General features: G+C 49.9%; 1 protein-coding gene across 1 annotated transcript; it reads right to left on the reverse strand.

Annotated features, from left to right (window-relative positions):
- Positions 1 to 638: 638 nt before the first annotated feature.
- On the reverse strand, positions 639 to 10,435 carry ITPA (inosine triphosphatase (nucleoside triphosphate pyrophosphatase)). The gene is made up of 8 exons (XM_012639298.1): positions 10,210 to 10,435; positions 8,155 to 8,212; positions 8,000 to 8,064; positions 7,322 to 7,395; positions 6,463 to 6,494; positions 4,955 to 5,070; positions 2,249 to 2,325; positions 639 to 1,055 (listed from the first exon to the last, which is right to left on the reverse strand). The coding sequence occupies exons 1-8, from the start codon at positions 10,273 to 10,275 to the stop codon at positions 914 to 916; spliced, it is 630 nt and encodes a 209-aa protein (XP_012494752.1). The 5' UTR covers positions 10,276 to 10,435; the 3' UTR covers positions 639 to 913.
- Positions 10,436 to 12,314: the final 1,879 nt, after the last annotated feature.

The following is a 12,314-nucleotide window of genomic DNA, read 5'->3' on the forward strand; positions in this document are numbered from 1 at the left end:
AGACCCCGTCTCTACTAAAAATAGAAAGAAACTAATCGGACAACTAAAAATATATAGAAAAAATTAGCCAGGCATGGTGGCACATGCCTGTAGTCTCAGCTACTCGGGAGGCTGAGGCAAAAGGATTGCTTGAGCCCAAGAGTTTGAGATTGCTGCAAGCTAGGCTGATGCCACGGCACTCTAGCCCGGGCAAAAGAGTGAGACTCTGTCTCAAAAAAAAAAGAAAACAACTGGGCATTAATCACAAACCAACATTTTCGCTGTCCAAATGTGTAACAGCATGAAGCAAAAGCACTGGACATTCCACACTGCCCACCCCACCCAGCAAAGATCACGGAAGCCGGCTGGGCAGGGGCAGCCCCCATGGCTGGGCAGACAGTGTGGATTTGGTGAGGGGGAGGTCAGCCCATGATCCATGACCTAAAGAATGAGGAAAGAACGCCAGTGGAGATATCATACTCCAGCCCACGACAGCATGTGACACCTTCCACTCAGTGCTGCTCCTGACCGCCCCACCTCCACCCCCATCCCCAAAGCTCCCTGCACCACCAAGGGACTCAGGAGACAGGAACCTGCCTGGGGCAGGGTTCACAACAGATATACCTGGTTTATTTTGGAAACATGAGCCATTTGGCAATTTTATTTGCTGCATTTTAAAAACATTCTAAGGCTGTTTGCATGATTATTTCTCAAACCCTGGATCCTGCCAAGGCCAGTTTTAACACCCAAGGTCTCTTCAGGTTCCCATGCCTGGAGGCTGTAGGGAGATCATTGAACCCTTGAAGGCAAGAGGATGGTGTCAATCTGCCCAAACTTCCTCTAAGCAGAGTCAGACAGGGCTGGTGAGGCTGCCTTGACACCCTCAGGAAGGGGGAACCCTGAGGGGTGCCCGCCTAATGGGGGAGGTTCCAGGCTAGCCCTCCCCAGACCCTGGGCCCGAGTGGCCTTGTCCAGGCCCAGGAGAAGTCAAGCTGTCAAAGTACTCTTGCAGCTTGCGCAGGGCCCGGAAGCGGTGGGAGATGGCATTCTTCTCAGCCTTGGGCATCTCTGCGTACCTGAGGGGTGACAGCAGCAGCTCAGAGAAGAGGGATCCCAGATTCAGGGAAGTACACCCCCTACTCTACCCCACCTCACCCCTAAAGCCCAAAGCTCAGGGAGCACCCAGGAAAGGGAAGCAAGGGACACCAGCTCCTGGCAGCCAGTTACTTTTTAAAAAATTGGCTAGAGTTTTAAATTCCCCTGGAGGTAGAAACCCATATTAATGAGCATGGAGGGGTATTAAACTTGCTCTCATGTGCCCAAAACATTATGGGAAGCTGGGGACAGGGGATGAGCTGCATGCTTGATCAGCTTTGTCTTCTGTTGACAGGAAGCAGTGGGGCCTGACAGAGCAAACAGCCGTCTCCTCTGCTGCACTGGGGCAGGGGAGGACCCGAGCAGCTGCCAGGGGCCTGTCCTCTGTGCCAGGACTCCAGTGCCGTGAGAATCCCACACCCACCTGTGGCCTTCAGACTTGCGCTGTCCAATACGGTAGCCGCTGGCCACCTGTGGCTGTTTAAATTAATTGCAGCTGAATAAAAATAAATCTGGTCCCTCAGCCTAACCCCATTCCAAGTGCTCCACAGCCACGTGTGGCTGGCAGCCACGCAACTGGACAGCGCAGATACAAAACATTTCTGTCACTAAAGAGCTTCTTGGACAATGCATTTCACTATGTCCTCAGCCTTGCCTGGCTACCGTGAGGTCTTAGGCCATACTCCCCGACGGCCCCCCAGCCTGGGAGGCCTGATTCCAATAACATCCCGGGTAAATAAGGGGGCATTAGTCTGAAGTACCGAGAACTGGTACTGTGAGGGCTTAAGGTGGTGCCCACCAGAGGCTGCGAAAGTGCCAACATTTTCCCAACCTAGATGGGGGAGACAGCAAATCATCCCACAAAGTCGTCGTGTTTATATATAACAAGCCGAGGCCAGAGAGGGGCAGCTACTGGTTGCGGAGCTGATCTGGGGTAAGCTGGAGCCCGAGAGCCCGGCGCTCCCGGCTCCGCCCAGCTGCCTCCTCCACACTGTGCACTGGGCCACCCAGATTCCTTGTGTCCACCCCAGCAAAGGTGCCTCCAGCCAGAATGACACCCTCAGAGCCTGCCCCCACCCACATCCGCGTGCCTGCACTTGGGCGGGGCAGCCACCTGAGCCAGACCACAGCTATCCTGACCCCACACCCTGGGGAACAAATTGGGGCTCCTCACGTCTGCTCGTATCCATCAGGCTGAAAGCAGGGGTCCCAGCCAAAGTCCCGGGAGCCTCGGGGCACCACGATCTGGCCCTGCCACAGGAAAGAGGACAGGTGTGTAACCGGGCGTGGAGGAGATGCGCTAAGAGGGCCGCAGCCCAGTTTGAGTCTGGTTAGTTTACGAATTTGATCAGACCCTATTTACTCAAAATGCAGTTTCCAGGGGTCCACAGTACCCGCAAATGTTTGCTGAATACATAAAGTAAACGCAGAGTGGGGCAGCTCTCCCCTCACAGGGAGGAACCCAGTACTTGATTGGTCCACGAACACCTCTGGGGCCACCCTCCCTCCCTATACCTTGGACAAACTGTGACCTCATTGAAGAAAAATGAGCCGACTTTGAAAAATGGACAGAAAGCATGTTCTCCTGATGGCAAATTAAGAGCCCTAAACTTTGCGGACAAGCCCTCTACCTGCTACTGTTACGGTATTGCTCCAAATACAGAGAGGCTCTAACAATGAAATCAAATCCCATAATAGGAAGTACTCAGCACAGCGGCCGACACATAAATGAGCTCAGTAAATACTGGCTGTAATAGGCAAATTCTAAAATGAAAATGCTATAAAGAGAACAAATTGTAATCCAGTGACATGAAGACCCAAAGGCAAAATCTGTTTCCGCTATGGGGAGCTGTGTGACCAAGGTCAGTAACTGAACAACTCTGAACCTCACCCATGCAATAAATGTTTTTTGAGCACCTACAGTGGGCCAGACAGTGTTCTGAGGACTGGGGTCACAGCAGGCAGGCCTCGTCTTGCCCTCATACAATGGACCTCTTAGGCAAAACAGGCATCACACCAGCAAACAAATGAATGACTACCAAATGCAAAGTGCCTTAAAGGGAACAGACAGAGTGCTGAGCTCAAGAATAACAGGACAGAGTGACTTAGATGGGAAGCCCAGGGAAGGCCGCAGTGAAGAGGGGACACTTTGGCCACATAAAGGGCTAGAGCGAGAACATTCCAGGTGCAGGACGCACTGGTGCAAAGGTTCTGATATGGGGAAAGGCTTGGCATATCTGCGTTGCTGAAAGGACAATGTGGTTGAGGCTGTGCGTGCACAGGCAAAAACAGAACAAAATGAAGAAACAAGGCTACTGCAGTAAAGTGGGGGTGGGAAAGCAACAAAGTGCATGAAGCAGCCAAAGCTGGGGACAGCTGGGACTGCAGTGATGCAGGCCCCGCCAGCAGGGCGGCTGCTACTCAGTCACTATGCAGGAACCTGGGCCTGTGGCTGTTTAAGCTTCTGATTTTTCAAGACAGGTGGACATTTCTGTGAAGGCAGCAGACAACTACAACTAACTTAACTAGGCAATAGGACCCAGCAATCCCATGTCTGGGTATTTATCTGAAAGAACTGAAAACAGGATCTTGAAGAGATGTCCGCACTCCCATGTTCCTCACAGCACGATTCACAATAGCCAAGAAGTAGAAGCAACCTAAATATCCATCAACAGATAAATGAATAAAGAAACTGTAGTCTACCTATGCATACAATGCACTATTATTCAGCCTTAAAGCCACAGGTCATTCTGACACGTGCTACAACGTGGATGAACCTTGAGAACATTATACTAAATGAAATAAACCAGTCACAAAAAGATAAATATTGTATGATTCCACTTACATGAGATATCTAAAGTAGTCAAACTTTTTTTTTTTTTTCTCACAGCTTTGTGTAAAGTAGTCAAACTTAAAAACCATAAGTAGAATGGTGGTGGCCAGAGGCTGGGGTGGGGGAAGGGAAGTTGTTCAATGAGTATAGTTTCAGTTCTGCAAAATGAAAATGTTCTAGACGTCTGTTGCACAACAATGTGCATATAACTAACACTACTGTACACTTTAAAAAGGTTAAGATGGTTAAAAAGCAATTTGAGGGGATATGGGGAAAAAAGGGTTAAGATGGTAAATTTTATGTTTTTTACCACCACCAACAACAACAAAAAATAAAAGCAATTTGACGGCATACGGGGAAAAAAAGGTTAGGATGGTAAATTTTATGTTTTTTACCACCACCACCAACAAATTTAACCAGGCAGGGTAAAACAAGACATCTGTGGACAGCCCTCAGGGGAACCTCTGGATTTTTCCCTGAGCAGGAGGGACTGAACAAAGGAGTGATGTGACAGAAGGCACACTCCTGCCACAGGGGGAGCAGGCCAGCCAAGAGGGTGGTCTGGACCCTGACAGAAGCAGCTGGACCTAAGGGTCTGCTAGGCAGGTGTGGGGTGCTGAACGGTAGCTGGAGAAGGCATGCGTTTGGGCAAAGGATTGAGACTCTATATGGACATGACAAGCTGGAAAGGCTGCGAGACACTCAAGCGCCTTGGCAGTTGGATAAGGAGAGCTGAGCTTGGAGAAGCCAGGCTACAGAGGTAGCTTTGGGAGCTGTCACCTTCAGTTTGCAGTCTGGGTCTATCAGGCCTCATGAGCTGTTAGCCAAGTATTTCCCTGAAACACCAGCCCCAGGGTCAAACAGGCTTCAGGATTGACAGCACTTCTAATTGCGCTGCCCAGGGGCGCCTCCCAGCCAGGCGCTCAGTAACTAACTCTGGCCCCGGGACACCCCTCCCACCATCGCCAAGCAGAAGACACCGGGCGGTCGCCGGCCGCAGCGCCCCCTGGCGGCACGCGGGGGAACGGCGCCCGGGTGGGTACGCACCGAGGTCCGGCCCCTGAAGAGGTGCACCGGTTCACTGGGGTCCCCCGTGCTCAGCGCGAACGTGCAAAGCGCATAGGCTGACTTGTCCTCGTGGCCGGCCAGGAGCTGGTGGAGACCTGCGGGTGGGTGCAGGGAGGGCTCAGTGCATCTGTGCCGCCCAGCTCCCACACCGAGCCCCCAGAAGCTCACCAAGGGTGGGGACAGGGGAAATTGGGCTCCAACTTGTGATGGGGAGGGCAGTGACGGCTTCACCCTGGCTCCTGTGAGGGGGCCAAGCCCAAGGCAGGAGCTAGGCTTGAAATTGAAGGCTCTGGGCATCCACGCTTCCCTCTGGCACAGGCCGACACAAGGCTTTGGACTTTGGTAAGTCAGAAAATCAGCCAGTGCAATGTGGCCTTTGTTTGACTCCCAATTCAACACTAACCAACTGTAAAAGGCATTTTTGCTACAACAAAGGAAATCCAAAAAAATAGACTGTGTAATATTAAGAAATGATTGTATTTTAGTTGGTTAATGGTTTTTAAAATTTTTCACCTTTTAGAAATACAGGCTGAAGAACTTACAGATGATGTGATATCTGGGATTTGCTTTAAAAATACTGGACTAAGGAAAAATATGGGGGGGTTTATAGATGTCACAAAATAGGCTTAGTGTTGATAATCCTGGAGGCTGGTTAATAGGGATATAAGGTTCATTATTCTACTACTCTTTTTTTTTAATTGATAAATAATACTTATATATATTTGTGGCCATTATTCTACTATTGTACATGTTTGAAATGCTCCATAAGTTCTTTTTTTTTTTTTTTTGAGAGAAAGAGTCTCCCTCTGACACCCAGGCTGCAGTGCAGTGGCACAATCATAGCTCACTGCAGACTTGAATTCCTAGGCTCAAATGATCCTCCTGCCTCAGCCTCCCAAGTAGCTGGGACTACAGGTGTGTGCCACCACGCCTGGCTAATTTTTCTATTTTTTTGTAGAGACAGAGTCTCGCTTATTGCCCAGGCTGGTCTGGAACTCCTAGCCTCAAGCAACCCTCCTGCCTCAGCCTCTCAAAGTGCTGGGACTACAGGCATGAGCCACAGTGCCTGGCCTATGTTTTTAGAAGCACCTTAAAAGGGAACATTTTGGCTTGCAACTGTGTGTGACAGGGTATACATTGCTGGGGCCAAGGAGGGGCAGCCCCCGAATCCCCAGGGCAGGCCCTAGCTGAGGCAAGCATACACAGGCAGTCACTAGGGAGGGCCAAGTCCCTCTTGAGACCCAGAATTAACTACAGCCCCTTTGTCCCTCAACCCCACAGCTCCCAGCACCCCTGCCCCATCCAGGCCTCCCCATCTCAAATGCTCTCTTGAGTACAGGGTGAGCTGCAGGTTATAGATGGGGAAACTGAGGTTCCATGGTGGGGGTAAAACCTGGGACTCCATTACTCATTGGGGCCCCTTCCCTAGAACACCTCCAGGCTCTCATTCTCAATAGATCCAAGAGAAGAAACAAAGGGGATAATACCTTCAGGCTTTAGCTTCTCCAGAAACCACTTTCTGTAAGAGAAATAAAGGGGAGTCAGACACCAGGAGCATAAGAATCTTCTTACCACCTTCTTACCTGGGATGTGCCCCATGCACAGCCAAGGAGAAATGAAAGAGAATGTCTCAAATAAAAACGAAGAGAAGTCATCCAACAGGAAAAAGGAAATGGAAACAAACAGGCAATGCACAGAAGAACCAATAAACAAATGAAGGCTTCAATCTTGCTGATAATTAGGAAAATGCAAATTAAAACTGCATGTAATAACACTTCACATTCCTGAAATTGCAAAATAATAAAAAGTCCTAATACTCAGTGCTGGTGAGGATGTGGAACAATATACACAGTGAGTATAAGTGTATACGGATGCAATTGCTCTAGCAAACAGATTGGCCACCCAAAAGTTAAAGATCTATATACCCCAAACCCAGCAACAGCACTTATGCCTCCAACCCCATGTAGGGGTCTTCAAATTGGGGTATTTGTATGCTAGAGATACACAAAGACCTTCTAAAGGGGTCCAGGGCACTGGACAATTTTAAGGAAATCAATTTTCAGATCTCAACTTGCTTATTTTCTCTTTCCTGAAAGTGATCTGCCCATGAATGTCCTTCTCAAATGGGCAGGTCCCCTTTCCCATCTCCACTTACACAATCTCATTCTCACACTTTACAAAAGAAAGACATGCCTCTCCCCTCTCCCTAATCTTTCCTCAGGACAATCTGAATATTGGTGTTGATGCCAAGACCCTGAATGACCTGCTATATCAGGTAACCAATCATTTTGCAGTTCTGATGGTTTTGTGCCTGGGGCCCTGCAAAGGGGGAGAGGGGCCACTTACATGTAGGGGCCAGGGAGCCCTTTGAGGGCGTTGAAGCACAGACAGGTATCCTCCACCAGTACAGGCCCCTTTACCTGCAGCAAAAGGACATGCAGCCCTGAGACCCGTTACCAGCCGCAGGCTCCGTCCCTCCCCACCCTAAACTCCCAGGTCACCTGGGCTGGGGCCAGCCAGGCTCACAGCTAGCACAGATCTGCAGCAGTAGACAGAGGTTTATATCAAGAGCAGCTAATCTCTTATCTTTATTTTAGAGATGGGGACACCAAAGCCTTGGCAGGTTGTAAAGCTTGCTCCAGGCACAGCAACAGGAGAGCTGGGATTCACACCCAAGCAACGTGCTCCTTCTCAGTTCCACAGAGGGGTGTGAGTGCAGGGGGGATGTGTGTGGGGGCAGAATGTAGGGCTGGAATGTATTTATCTAAGAACTGGGGGAGGCAGGGGAGAGAGTCTGTGTATGGTGGTGGTCTGGGGGAGACACCACGCAGTCAAGGTTGGGAAAGGAAGGCAGTGTTCCAAGGCCAATATTAACCGCCCCCAGCCTGGATGGATCTGGGCAGGTCTTGGAAGTCACCACAAACTGTGCCTACTCTATTGTTCTCTGCCCGTACCCAGCAGGCACAGGCCCCAGGAGCCACCTGGACAAGAGGAGCAAGTGTGGGACAAGGACAGGGTAAGCACCTGGCGAGCTGCCTCCCGACACTTCTGTATGGAAATCTCATCTGGCTCCCCCTGGTACTCCGGCACTTGTCGAGAAAACAGATACACAGAGTCAGGTCACAGGGAGACAGAGAAATTGAACCCTCTTTTAAAAATAAAATGAAACGGAGACATACGGTCAATTTTCTGTGCCACCAAAGTGCATGGAAACTTATCTCCTAGAATCTGAATGACCTGTTGCAAAATGAAAGAACATTTATCACCATCTGCTAATAATCCCCCATTACTACATGAGCTGCCATCCACCTTTCTCACCAGTTACTCGCCGGCCAGGCCCCCAAAGCTTACCAAGTCAGGCCTAGGAGCCCCACCCCAGCTGTCAGGGTCCCACTCCAACAAGCCAGCCCCTCCGTCTTCCTCCTCCTCTACCCCTCCTACTTCAGATCTCTGCCTGTGTTAACTCCCCATCCAAAACACCCTCTTCTCAGTGCTCACAGAAACCCTATCCATCCTCTAAGGCCAGGAATTCCCTATCAGGGGTCACTCAGAATTCGGGCAGCCTGCAAACCTGGATGGGAAAAAAAATACCTCTTTATTTTTACTAACCCCTAACTGAAACATAGCGCCTTTTTCAATTATGAATAAAAACAACAAAACAGTATTAGCAGTTCCTGTGACTTTTAAAGCTATTAAAATCAAAGATGTTGTTTTATCTCATTATAATTTTTGCAGATATCTCAAAGTATCATTTACGATCACTATTTTAAAATTAAGGTAATTATATGCACTGTGAGAATGAATCCTTTAATCCCTATATAACTAGGTCACAAATATTTGTAATATTTTGAGAACTACACTCCAATATGGTTGATTTCCTTTGTAAGTCTATGTATTTTATTTTGTACATTTGAAACTATTTTCCTGAGAAAGGATCCACACGCTTCATCAATCTGCCAATGGCATAGCATGGGATGAAAAGAGTTAAGACGCCCTGTTCTAGCCCAAGTTCAAGTCCATCTTCTCCAAAGAGCTTCTCATGGCTACTCCAACTCCTTCTTTAAATGTGAGAAGGCAATGTTCTCAGCCAGAGGTTTGGGGTCTAGTTCCCACCATCCCACATGGGCTCTGTTCAGGGTGGCACTGACTGTCTGCTTGACTGGTCTGGCCTCAGAATCCCAAACCTTTAATCAGCACAAGGCTCTGGCTCCTGAAAAGGTCACCCTGTCCTGGCGCAGAAATGCCATCTGTCCCTATGCTAAGGACAAATGAAGTTTCCCTGAGAGACTGCACCTCATTGGTCTGCCTCAAACATATGCAGTGAGTGTCATCCTCTGATCCCCCACACATGACCCAATCTCCTTGGCTATGGCTGACTGAGCAGGGGCTGATGTCTGGCAGAAGCCTGACTGTCCTCTCCACCAGCTGGGGAGAAAGAAGAAAAATCCCAATAAGGCTAGGGATGAGCATCCAGCGAAAACTACAAGGACAGGACGGGACAGCCCCTGAGGGAATCCTCAGGTTCTGTGGGACACCATAACATCATATTCCTGCAAGAGACACGTGGTGGCTTACATGAGCTCCCTGTGTGTCTGTTACTTGTAGCCAAAGACGTTCTATCAACCCTCACAGTCCTCTCAGCTAGCCACAAAGTCCCTGTAGCAGAAACTTACGATCCAAGGCCTCCTTTACACCTCCTCTCTATAGTGACGTGAAGCAGACGTCCCACATCATCCCCTTTTCACAGATGCAGAAAGAGGCTGGGACATTTCTGGACTGTGGTGGGGCGTGGACTGCTCACTCAGTTTGGCACCCCGCCTCACGCCTTTCCTGGCCCCACCCCGCCCCACGCCTCTCCTGGCCCCTGCCACCCACCCACCCCCGGGCCAGCAGCGGGATCTGGATCAGTCCCAGAAAGGTGTCGGGGCCCCGGTATGGGGTCTAGCTCAATAGTGACCTTTGGGACAGGTTCTAAGGGCCCCCGACCACTACTCCGGCTCCCCCACTCGCTGACCTCACAAGCCCTGTGCCGGGATCTGTCAAGAGCCTCATCCTTTCGTCAATCCCGGGGCGCCCCAGGCCCTTCCACACAGCCCGGTCCTGCCCCATCCTTGCGAGCCGAGCTCAGTGTTCTCCCACCACGCCTCCTCCTGCGTGTTTCCCTCCGCCAGGAAGCCCCCTCTTTACCCTATTCCCAGCCGCCTCCCGGCCGGCCCCCCACACCCTCCCGACACCTCCTCCAGCTTCTTGGAGTTCCCGGTGACAAACACGATCTTCTTCCCGGCCAAGGAGGCAGCCATAGTAACTCCCCGGCTACCCAGCAGAGCTACCGGAAGCCTTTAGCCTCGAGTCCAGGGACACTTCCGGCTGGTGGCGGAAGAGGGCGCCTCGACTTCCGGTCTGAGGACCCAGGACAGCCTATTGGGATACCGAGACGCGTCTCCGGCGCGTGGGTTCGCGCAGGTTGTGCAACCGCCTGCATCCAAATTGCTGGGGGCTTCCCAAGACTTGAGGTTTTTAGTGCGAAAGACGCGCCCCTTCCACCTAGGGATGCTGTTTTCGAGACCAGAAGAGACCACGCCCACCCCTGCTTTCGCCCCTCTCTGCGATGGGGGCACCGAGGGAAGCAGACAGCGACTCTGTGCCCTGGAGGGTTTGCGCTCTCCTGGACTGTCTCGGAGATCCGTCTTCGAGGCAAGGGCTCCCAAACCTTCATCCTGACCTCACCTTCAGCCCCGCTTCCTGAGCCCCTCCTTACCTGCCAGCTCGGCTCTGTAATTTGCATCCCCGACATGGCAAGGAGAAGGAAGTGCCCCAGCAGACCCACCTGTGACACAGGCCTTGAACCTTTGCTGACAACCGCACTGGGCAAGTCATCTGTCTGCCTCCTCCAGAGACTCAGCACTCTGCCTGCTGCCTGGAACCCTGGGGCAGTAGCTCTTGAATGGCCACCTCTGCCTCTGCACCAGAAAGGGGGGATGGGATCTGTGCTTACCGGGCTCTTTGTCATTCTGATGGCTTGTTTCTGTTATTGAAGCAGAAACACCATCTACTCATGTAGAGCCCTTGGAGGAGTGGCTATGGGAATTTGGGGGCAGAGAATGGCCTGGAGGACATCACCTATCCAGAGGAGCCTGAGAATAAAAATGGCCCACCCTACCTGGGTGCCTTTCTCGGCTCTCAGGCAGCTGGAGCCTCAGCTCCTCAAGGAAACTTTCCCTGGCCTCTCCTTTATCTGCTCTCATAGCACTGGGCTCCCCAAGGAATAGCAATATCCCCACTGCAGATATATATGGGTTTATTTTATTATTCCATTTTCTCCTCTAGAAATCACACTAGTAAAAACCTCGTCTGTTTTTGTGCACCATCTAATCTTTAAATCCCAGTGCCTGGCACGTAGTAGGTACTTTGTAATGTAAAATCGCAACTGACATCTACAATTCCATAGGTGACTTTCCAAAGCCAAGAAATGGATCATTCAGGATGGGGAGTAGCTTCTCTTCACATCCCAGGCCAGGTGAGGCTACCTCTGTTTCTCACACTGTGGCATAAGTCAAAAAAAAAAAAGCAAATTAAAGAAACATGCTTTTAAACTTAGAGGAAGCTGCAGAAATACTTACTGGGTAGAAATCCTCGTATAGAGAACCTGTTTTTTCAAGAGGATTATGGTGGAGCACAAGGGAGGTCTAAGGCTTAGCCAACAGGGCAGATGTGGGGCCTGCTCTGCCTTGTCACTATATAGTATTTATGGCTTTTTGTTAAAATACTATTTAAGCAAGTCCCCTGAGGAAGCCACTACCTTGAGAGAGAAATACTTTTGAACTGAGGCCTCTTAGTGATGTGTACAGCATGTGTTAATAAACTTCAGCTTTTTTTTTTTATTAATTTGACTTTCTAGGAGAATGTCTCAACTAAGAACCTAAAAAAGGGAAAGAAAAGAAATGATGCCTTCTCCCCTACCATTGGTCAACCCAAATGGGACCAACAGAGACAATCCACTCACTGTGGGACCCACAGATGGAATCCTGGGAGAACTGGCAGAAGCCAGCAGGAAAAGGTAAGATTTCTCACCAAAATCAGCTTCTCCCAGACTTCTATCTATGGAACCTGGTTGAGAGAGGAAGGTAAAAATGTTTTCTTGTCCCTTCCTTTCCAGGTTCAGATTGGCAGGAGAAAAACATTTACTAAAATTTTTTTTCTTCTAAAATTTCAGGATCAAATAAAAAAAGGAAAAATAAAACGATTAATTCTTTGAATTTGTGACTCTTGCAGATTTGTCTTAGGTATCTATTTGATTACTGACCTTTAGCTTTCCAAGGATGGCCCTTGTTTTTCTTTT

Source organism: Propithecus coquereli, unplaced genomic scaffold (genome assembly GCF_000956105.1).
Source record: "Propithecus coquereli isolate 6110/MARCELLA unplaced genomic scaffold, Pcoq_1.0 Scaffold139, whole genome shotgun sequence".
NCBI lineage: Eukaryota > Metazoa > Chordata > Mammalia > Primates > Indriidae > Propithecus > Propithecus coquereli.

Bases quoted from the DNA above. Each gene is read 5' to 3' on its own strand.
- ITPA (XM_012639298.1), bottom strand. From the start codon at position 10,275: ATGGCTGCCTCCTTGGCCGGGAAGAAGATCGTGTTTGTCACCGGGAAC. The intron at 8,065-8,154 runs GTATGTCTCCGT...TTTCTCGACAAG, and splicing joins GGTGGCACAGAAAATTGACC to TGCCGGAGTACCAGGGGGAG. The intron at 5,071-6,462 runs GTATTATCCCCT...ACCCACCCGCAG, and splicing joins GGAGAAGCTAAAGCCTGAAG to GTCTCCACCAGCTCCTGGCC.